Below are 9,859 nucleotides of genomic sequence, written 5' to 3'. Positions count from 1 at the left end.
TCTCATTTACCAAGCTGTAGAAAATGGCGAATATCTTGGGGAAAATACCAGGCAGGGTTAGTAAAAGCTCATAGCAGATCGATCTGTGCATACAGCTTAAATGTATTAAAGCTCATAATCCCTGTAAATATCTTCAGGCAAGGCAAAGTCAGCCTTTTAACATTGACTAAATGAAGTAAATAGAAGCAAATAAATTTTTAAAAATTGCATTTCTGTTGAACCCTATTCGCTATATATATGGAACCGAGTTGTGTGAGTTGGCTGCTAATGAGGCTTGTAAATTCTGAAGCTAGATATTTTGATGGCTTTGCCACCCTGCTGTTTGGGGGTAGCAGTGAAGTTCGCTTTAAATGTAGAGCGTCTGTTCTCCCTTCGAACCTCTAACACCACAACAGATGGGGAGAATATGGAGCTCGGAAGGTTTTACCTCAGAGGTGGTAACAGTGAAGCCACTCATTAACACTGAATTTACCACTTCGTTAGCAACGCAGCTTCCTGTAGAGAGCAACCAGCACTGGATGTCAAATCCACTGAGCATACATTTTAGACTAAATCAACTCTGTGCACATAATCTGTTCTAAACTGCAGCATACACGTGTTGCTTTGTCAAATTTTCTGATGCTGGTTATAATGATATTTATTACCTTATTTACATACATTTTAGTGGACTGTGTTAATAACGTCATAACCAAAAAACAATTGAACGTGACTTGCATTCAACCTTCCTTAAATGAATTAGTGTGCCTGTGCATGTGTGTATGTGTGTGTGCGCATAGGTGTACGTTTCTTTGTGTGGGTCTGTGTTTGTGTGTGTTTTAGACAAGAGAGTGTGTGCCTGCCAATTTGTCAGGATTCAAGTAACAACAGTCTCATGCTGGGATCTGTGTTGGCACCATCACAGAGTGATAAGACGGAATATGATCTCATTGGAAGTGTACTTTGTTCCCATGGAAATTGGTCAATTTTAGCAGACGACTGAGAACTTTAGGGGGAGAAGCAGGAAGGTTGTATCCCAGAGGTGTGCTCACATAATTAAGCATCCTCGCCAGGGTATTCAGGGCTAACAGCAGGGTTTGTTGTGAATAGAGGTGGTGAAAGAGGGTGTTGGAAAATCATAATGCAGCACAGAATAATACCACTCTCATTTTATGGAGCGGTGGGAATACACCAAAAACTATTTTTTTAACAGCAACCCATTGTCAGTGTGAGTAAGAAAAAAAGTGCTATATTTTATTACACTGGTTGTGGAACATTGTCCTATATATAGTAATTTTGCATCTGAATTATTTCTTTTGGAAAATTACCTTTACATGTTGGTGTAATGCACTGGATGAATAAAAGTGAATATGATTGTCATATTGACTCGTCATATTGACTCGTCATATTGACTTGTCTTGACGTCTTGAAATTGATTTATAATATGAAGAACGCTTAATAATTGTGTGATATTCTTGTGATATTCCAGAAAGTATTGCTACTATGTCTGATCTGAAGCCAAATGCACAAGAGGACAAAGACGTGGAATCAGTGTCTGACAGCCCAGGTCCTACTCAGGAGCCATTACAGAGTCACACATCCTCCCTGAAGAACAATGCTGCAGGTCTGTCCTCAGATGAACATGAAAACCCTTTAAATGGAACCCAGCCGAATCCATTTGTATACAGCAGTGTCCCTGCTGTTCCCCATGCAGGCAATTCATTGCCTTCAGGAGCACTTGTTAATGGACCTGGTTCACACCCCACCTCAGAGGTACGCTGTGTCCTGAACAAAGGCAGTGTTTTATCCAACAATGTCCTGGATACCGAGTGGCAACCAGAGAAGGACACGAGCCCTCAGGTGTTACCACCACCTAGTGAGCTTCAATCAGACGCTTGGAAGAACACAGCAGGGCTTGTCCTAAAAACACCGGTCACACAGCCAGGTGTCAACACGCCACCGTCTGACTCTGAAGAGAATGAGTCTAAACTGCCCTATTCCACACTGTCAGGTGACGGTTCAGACCAAATGCACATTAGCTCATCCTTGACAAACAAGACAATAAAAACAAGATCTCCACGGGACTTAAGAACAGAATGGTCCGAGAGCTCCTCAGATGATTATGACGATACGGAAGTGATCAGATGGGATTCACTGCAAGAGCTCAGGCACTCCTTGTGGGATGACCACGCTGTTGACAGAAGGCCGGAGAAAAAGACCAAAGTGATGCCTCATTTAATGAGCCAAAGAGAGAGGAAGCACAATACACATGCAATTGGCATGCCGGGCTCTCCGGAAAAGGTTAACAGCTTAAATCACACATACAAACGTTTCTGTACTGGTAATGATGTTGACGATTTTGACTTTGCCAGCAAACATGTTTCTTTGGGTACAAAGTCTGATTTGAAATATTCTGTTGTGCCATTCAAAGATCATTCCAGGAGCACAGCTTTAGACACTGAGCAACATATTTATAGCACAGCAGAGAAAGGTTGTAATGAGGAAAATGACCCTGAAGATGAAGACAATTTTAGTGCAAAACTGGAACAGTTGAAAACAGAACAACCTGAACAAGATCCACTGTTCTTTCCGTGCACAATATGCAATGTTAATTTCAAGGAAAAAAGGCATTTGCATAGACATATGATGTATCATTTAGACAGGCATAATCAGGTGCACTATGAGAATGTTCCACAGCCCTTTATATGCAGGGAGTGTGGGCGTTTGTTCTGTGATAGCAACTCCCTTATGAAGCACATCATTATTCACCAAGACAGGCTCGAAAAACTTATGGAAGAAATCAAAGGTCTCAAAAAACTTGAAAATGAAGACAGGGGCAACACATTACAATGCCCTCAGTGTGTGTTTGGATGTAATTGCCCTAAAACTTTTGTCCAGCATGCCAAAACACATGATAATCTAAAGCACTACTACTTCTGTGAGGAGTGTAACTACATTACACTGACACAGCAGGCACTTGAAGCACACTTACACGCTGTACACCTCAACACACACCAGCCTAAATACTGGAGAATGAGTCATACTAATGTTGCGGAGGAACTGGACCACGCTCAGTTTCAGTGTAAATTCTGTTCTTTCACTTGCGGAGACAAACAGATATTAGAAAGACATTCTGAGCTACAGCATCAGCAATCATTTCACGATGATTACGGAAAGCCAAAGTTAGCTGACCAGCCCAAAACTACTGGTTCAAAACCAATGTTGTTTAAGCCAAATTTATGTTACAAGCAGCCACCTTTTTGGGAAAGAGCTGACTTGACCTATTGGTCCAGTAAAAAAGACGCACTGAATGCATATACAAGTTTCAACCCCTCACAGTTCAAGTGCAGTGTCGGCTGCACAACAAACATGCTGCCGCCATCTTTGTGGAAGATCGACAAGCATGGAAAATTATCTCTGCAGCCAGTAGAAAAAATAGATGTGACAACCGGTCTCACCTATGCAGCAGAAGACGATCAAAACAATGACCATAAGGTTTCAGGCAGCTTAGAACAGACAAACTGTCCTTCAACTATTGATATTTTACTCACATCGGAGAATGTTAAATTAGACCAGATGTTCTGTCAGCGAAGCAAAAACGATTTGGCAAGCAAGAGTTCACAAGAACAAGCAACCCAAAAGTCTCCATCAAAGAGAAAAATGTCAACATCCTTGCACAACACTATTGACAAGATGAATGATAATGTATTACCAAAGCTTAGCCAAAGGCTTAAGAACCAGACTGAGGACTTAGAGGAAGGCTATGAGGACAGCGACGACTTCAGCGACTCCCCCAGTGAAGCGTCAGCCAACTTCCTGGATAGCAGGGAGAATGAAAGGAACCCCTATGCCCGGAGCTATTTCAAACAGAGGCAGAGGTTTTCAGTCAAAGAGAAAAGTTCCCTTGTAGACCAAGTTACTGAAGATGATGACAATGACAATGAAGATGATGACTGCAGTGACATAGAGCAACTCATAATCAAGGAGGAGTATATAGAAAGTGCAGTGTGTGATGATTCCCCGGAGTCGCCTTCTATGCCTACGAGTGACCCCTTTGACGTTTTCCCTGCATCAGGGGTAGAGCATAAGCCCTGTCCATACTGCCCTGCTGTGTTTGAGTCTGGAGTGGGTCTGTCCAATCACGTGCGAGGACACCTTCACCGAGTTGGGTTGAGTTATAATGCTCGTCACATGGTTTCACCAGAGCAAGTGGCGTTGCAGGACCGTCAGCCACGAATCCGCAAGAGGATCCCCTCTGGCATGAGGAGACTCAAAAAAGGTGACAGTATTTATTCACTTCTTGTTACCAGCACTGCTAAGTATCTACACAACACAATAGTTACATTTTTAACAAAGTAGATATGAAAAGGCCTGTTGAACTATGAAAACCATCCAAAAGATAAAGAAGAGACTCAGCATACACAAAGTCACCACTATACCAGTTTATTGTGTTTTGGAATGGCCCAATATTCAATTACAGTAGAAACCTCTTGATCCAAATTTCAAATGGCCATCATGAATGAATTGTGCAGAGATGCACAAATATATTATATCATTTGTGCATGGCTGTTGGAATTTCTTTACTAATGCATGTAATTTAACCTTTCAACTACAATAGTTGTTGTTTTGGAATATACTGTATGTGCATGCATGAATTTTGACCTTTTATGTCACTGCTTTCTAGTCATCCAAACATTTTACTCGTTGGAGCAGCTTTCATTCCCGCGGAAGAGGATTAGGGCCACATGTGAAAAATGTATTTGAGTTCTGAGATTACAAGAGATTACAAGATAATAAAGTTAGAATTCAGAATCAGAATTCTGAATTTATCTCAGAATTCTGACTTTAATCTCAGTCAGAATTGAATGTGAACTTTGCAGCATTTTAGATTTTGTTGAAGTCTTCTGACTAATATACAGTATATATCATTTTGTATCATGATTTAAACATTTCAAGCAATTTTTAGTTGAAGTCGCTGAAAAGTCAATGTCAATTATAGTCTTTTTTTCTTTTCTTTTTTTTTTTAAAGCTTTTTTTCAGTTTACACATGCCCTGATATGAGTACTGGCCTGCATAAAAAAACAATGTAACCATGAGGGTTAAAAGTCACTTGGGTGGAAATAGAGTTGGCTGCCAGCAAACTCTCCTGCAGCAATGTTTCCTCAAAGACTCTTTATACTTACAGCTGTGGTTACTACAGAATTTGAGAAGCACACTCAGCTGAAGTGTTTTGCAGTATTGGTCAATTGGTTATATTAGTAATATAATAGAATTTAAAGCACCAGCTTCAGCTAATTGAACAGAAAGTAGTCTGATTTTTGTCTCCTCGCTTTTTTGTTGACGAGTATTGTGACATTCTTCTGAACTTGTATTACAGCTGAGAAGCCCGAGTCACAAGGAGAACACACATGCCCCCTGTGCTGGGGTTGGTTTGACACTAAAACTGGCCTCTCCAACCACGTGAGGGGCCACCTGAAACGAATAGGCAGGACTGTTACCAGCAACAACAAATCCCCTGTGTGCATCCTCAATGAACTGCTACAGGACAAGAAGGAACATCAGAACATCCTCCAGATCTTCAACAAGAACCAGTTCCCCTCACGTCCGTTTGTCTCTCAGAAGTTCATCAGCAGCAACGGCCTGTTCCTGATGCGCGCTGGGATCCCTGTGAAAATCCAATACGGCATGAGGAGTCCTACTCCGCTGGGCAGCTGGGCACCAAAACAGGAGGTGGAGGAGAAGAAGCCACAGGTAGAGGCACAAAGATCCAGTGAGCCCCCATCAAGCACTTTAGTAGAGCTGCTCAAGGCGAGACAGAAAGACATGGAGCTTAAGGAGAGAAACGGCTCTTACGCAACCAGGAAGCACTTTAATATGACCAAAGAGGGCATGGAGGAGACCCAGGTGGCCAGTGTGGAATCAAACTGGGCTCATGGTATGGAGGCTCACGCTTTGGGCTTGATCATAATTTCATGTTAAAGCCGTCTTTTAGCTGTTTCAAAATGTGTTCCTCACCCATTACCTTTAAAGTGAAATACTACCCAGTTTAGTAATTCATGTGTTATTCCTGTGTACATAGGCAGTGAACATTAACAAATCTATCGCAAATCTAGAAACCAGATAAGTAAAACTCTAATCTCTGGTAGCTGCTCTGCTCATAGTAGTGGGAAACAGATTTTTTGGGGAGCTCACAAAATGTTTGTCCAGACTATTGTATTCAAATGAGCTTTATAGTATAACGCTGTCATTAGTTCTCATCAACAGATAGACCCCTATCTCATACAAATCATCATGGGTTTGGTCATAGTGGCTTTTTCTATCTTGTTCAGTTGATTCTCTATCGAGCTGTATGTGTATTGGCAGTGTCCACCAATAGAAACTGCGCTGTCCATGGCATAGGAATAACACCATTCAGCGTCAGTATGCTAACATGCTGTAGCATTAACTCTTAATAGCTGCATTATCCTCTTCCTTCTCTTATTATACTCTTAAATATCAAAGGGGGATAAAAAAAAAAGCTGCATGTTGTGGGCTTTTACTATGTAGAGGAAGCAAAACATGGCATGATGAGACACTACCATTTCCATTAGCCCCTTGCACCACGATTTCCCCCTTAAATATCCCCTTAAGTAAAAAACATTGTTTCCATACTGTACAACAGTGTCACATACATATTCTGTATCTGCTCGTTCCAACGCTTCATTGAAGCTATAGCTGCTTATATGGAGTGAAATATTCAAACCCAAGATGCCATTTTTTTTTAATGGCTGCACCATTACATCAAATGGAAAAAATCTATTTGTCTTGTGCATCATTTTACACATTTCCCTGTAATTCAGCATGACATATTTGGTATCTCTGGAAACCTTGGGGTCTTGACTAGAATTTAAAATAAAGTTCTCTGGGTTTGAACAAAGCTTGGCCACTTAACAGGCATGATGGTCCTGCTGGCAGGACTGGCAGGGCGGAAATTGAATTGAATTTAAGTGATACGAGCCCGTAGGAGATGACCACAATATTTTTTCCCATTTTTGTATGGTTTGACTTAAAAGTTAAGCAAGACTGCATCTTTACCTACAGTAGCTAGTTTAGTACCATGTGATCACATATTATCTGCTGGTTCCAATGTTTAATTTGAGTTATATAGCACAGCCATACTGTTATGTGTTCAGGTCTACAACACTATTTTGAGACAGCAGTTTTTGACATCACCATAAAAACTGTGATGTTTATCTCACAGTTCACAATGCAGAAATAAGAGGAGGTGGAAAACCTGGCTTTGTTCCCTCTAATTTAATATTAGGGGAGCATTTGGTCTCTTTGCTCGATTGCAGAGAAGTCCAGTACTAATTGTATAGACACTAATGTTGAGTCCCCTAATTTCAATCAATCAATGCTCCACTATACGTCTATGATATATTTCAGTACAGATATACACGTAGAAGCCAGTAACACAATGAGAGAAAAGTTCACAATCAGTTGAGTTGCCCTAACACATATAAAATGAATGTCACCAAAGTGCCTTTGAAGTTGATATTAAAAAATCATGAGATCCTTTTGATGTTGATCTGGAAGCACATCATCTGTGTCTACACACTTTTGTTTAATGTCTGTCCAAATCTAACTTTCAGTCAGGTACAGAGAAAGATGCTGATAAAGATTTAAACCCAAAATGCTGTTTTGTTGTACTCCATGTTAAACCATGTGACTGGCACTGATCGTTCTTATGGTGCTACAGTGGCTGCAGTACTGTCCTGCCAAAGATGTTCGCATCATGGATCCTACACAGAAATCAGATTGAGATTAAAATAAACCATTTATATGATAATAATAATACATTTTTATCACTGTGTTTGGTTCACAGTGGATTAGTGTCCCCTTTTTTGTTTGTAACTAAATGTCAAGAAAACTCATAACTATATCAATGGGACAGTTTTTTATCGCTTTAATTTACTAAGTAATATCAGTTGCTTTTGTGATCACATTATTTTTATCATATCAATAATGTGGTCTGGTCAAGCTGCTTTAGTTGACCTTAAAATACTTTTTGTGATAACCAGCACAAATATTCATTAATGGGCAATAGTACTGCTGTGCTGTTGGCAGCTCCACTATGCTTTAAAATCATAAGAAAGATCTGTGATTTTTAAGTTAGAATCCTCCATGACTTTCATGAGGGTGGTGTAAGTGAAAATAGGCCCCCTGAAGACTTGAGATTGTGTCAAACTACATCAGTAACACTTCATACGGAGTGCAAAACAGATCCTTAGAATTTGAGACCAGGTGAAGGAAGCACACAGGAAGTAACAGTATTGCTTGATAATCACTTAACTCTGTATAAATTACAATATAAACTCCTACTTTTTTCACGGTAAAATACTACATAGTTTCTGATGACCCTAAACTCTCATTTAAAGTATCAGTTAAACTGTTAAAATGGACAACATCCAATTAAGTTTTCTAATTAAGCCGAAAGCTTATAAGCAATATTCCACTTAGTTTTAAGATGGGGGTTATTCGGCAAAACTAAGTGGAATATTGCTTAAAGCAAATGAAAAATGTAATGAAAAAATTAAAACCTAAAAGTTTTGATCCATGTGCTTAGCTCTCTTTTGGTGTTTAATTTCCATTTCAATGTCCTGTCTTTCAGAGGAATGCGACTCAAATAAGTTTTGCATCCACTGTAACACCACCTTCCCCAGTGCTGTGAGCCTGTCCAATCATCTTCGAGCTTATGCACGCAGGAAGAGGATCGCCATTTTAGAAGGAACAAGTAAGTTTCAGACAACAGGCAAGTGGAAAAATTGTCAACAACTACATGTTTAATGTGCCACCTTCATGTAAGCCAATTTGTGGTTACAGTGAAAGTATGACTAACAGTAAACAAGTTGCTCTACCTGTACAATCATCAAGTTAAAACATCAAAGTAAGAGCAAAACTGAATATTTGTGATAAATGCTGCATTGTTAGACATGCCATGAAAGAGTCCATGACTCCATACCTTTTCCATCAAAAAACACAATGGATGTGGATTAGAATTGACTTTTACTTTGGAATTCTCTATTCAGGCATTCCTTCAGCGATACCTTAATAAGTTAAGTAATGCATATCAGTGAGTTGTTTTGTCTTTTTAGGCTATGATTATAAACAAAAGAAGCCGAGATCAAGACCTGGGTTAAAAAAGAAGGTTTTTCCCTCCTTGAATGCTGAGATATACAGACTCACCTGCAGGTACATAGAGCAGCTTTCATTTCACAATGGACTAAAATAGTTGTGCGTTTCACTCACGAAATAGTGACTGATTTTTTCCTCTTTTCTATGTTGTGCAGATTCTGTGACCTCGTCTTCCAAGGCCCCCTGTCTGTCCAGGAGGACTGGATCAAGCATTTACAGAGGCACCTTATGCACACCAGCGTCCCCCACTCAGGGACAGGGATGGTAGAGGTTTTGGGTCTTCATCAGGAAATCAATAGCATGTCTCATGAGCACCCAGACCTTGAGCAGACCACATCCTCTCTGGAACTTCCCGTTGCCTCGTGAAGTTCTGCACTGTTTACACATTCACCACTTCACTTAAGATTAATCCTGCACATGTTTATAGAAGTATATAGTCATTCATCCTTAATACTTAATATTTAATATATGTATCATCAAAAACTTTATAGCCTGTATTATGGAATATTCTAACGCAGATGCTTTATTTGCCTTATCAGCTTAGCTAATAGAGCTCATATAAGATTTATCTTTATTAACTGTATAAGTTATGCAAAATGCTAACAAGGACAGTTGCAGTCTGAACAGCAACAGGATAAAACAGTTCTTGACTATAGGCTGGGACCCAAAATGGGTTGTGATCCAGTTTCTTTTGGCTTCTGGTTCTCAT

At 40.0% G+C, this 9,859-nt stretch overlaps 2 protein-coding genes across 2 annotated transcripts; both read left to right on the top strand.

The window, feature by feature from the left end:
• Nucleotides 1-1,479: 1,479 nt before the first annotated feature.
• Nucleotides 1,480-3,665, top strand: LOC139932452 (zinc finger protein 644-like). The gene is made up of 4 exons (XM_071926240.2): nt 1,480-1,600; nt 1,691-1,987; nt 2,408-3,184; nt 3,565-3,665. The coding sequence occupies exons 1-4, from the start codon at nt 1,480-1,482 to the stop codon at nt 3,663-3,665; spliced, it is 1,296 nt and encodes a 431-aa protein (XP_071782341.2).
• Nucleotides 3,666-3,669: 4 nt separating this feature from the next.
• Nucleotides 3,670-9,516, top strand: LOC139932451 (zinc finger protein 644-like). Its single transcript, XM_071926239.1, has 5 exons — nt 3,670-4,255; nt 5,354-5,911; nt 8,627-8,749; nt 9,111-9,207; nt 9,306-9,516. Exons 1-5 carry the CDS (start codon nt 3,670-3,672, stop codon nt 9,514-9,516), a joined length of 1,575 nt encoding a protein of 524 aa, XP_071782340.1.
• The last annotated feature ends 343 nt before the right edge of the window (nt 9,517-9,859 follow it).

This window comes from Centroberyx gerrardi, chromosome 9 (assembly GCF_048128805.1).
Source record: "Centroberyx gerrardi isolate f3 chromosome 9, fCenGer3.hap1.cur.20231027, whole genome shotgun sequence".
NCBI lineage: Eukaryota > Metazoa > Chordata > Actinopteri > Beryciformes > Berycidae > Centroberyx > Centroberyx gerrardi.
The sequence above is the reverse complement of the archived record's forward strand: the minus strand, read 5'-3'. Positions and strand labels throughout refer to the sequence as shown.

What these genes read in the sequence shown, in the direction of transcription:
- LOC139932452 (XM_071926240.2), top strand. Translation starts at nt 1,480, where the DNA reads ATGTCTGATCTGAAGCCAAATGCACAAGAGGACAAAGACGTGGAATCA. An exon ending in GCCCTATTCCACACTGTCAG is followed by an intron (nt 1,988 to 2,407) that starts GTGACGGTTCAG and finishes TGCCATTCAAAG; the next exon opens with ATCATTCCAGGAGCACAGCT. An exon ending in TGACCAGCCCAAAACTACTG is followed by an intron (nt 3,185 to 3,564) that starts GTTCAAAACCAA and finishes ATGTTCTGTCAG; the next exon opens with CGAAGCAAAAACGATTTGGC.
- LOC139932451 (XM_071926239.1), top strand. Translation starts at nt 3,670, where the DNA reads ATGAATGATAATGTATTACCAAAGCTTAGCCAAAGGCTTAAGAACCAG. An exon ending in GGAATCAAACTGGGCTCATG is followed by an intron (nt 5,912 to 8,626) that starts GTATGGAGGCTC and finishes CCTGTCTTTCAG; the next exon opens with AGGAATGCGACTCAAATAAG. An exon ending in CGCCATTTTAGAAGGAACAA is followed by an intron (nt 8,750 to 9,110) that starts GTAAGTTTCAGA and finishes TTGTCTTTTTAG; the next exon opens with GCTATGATTATAAACAAAAG.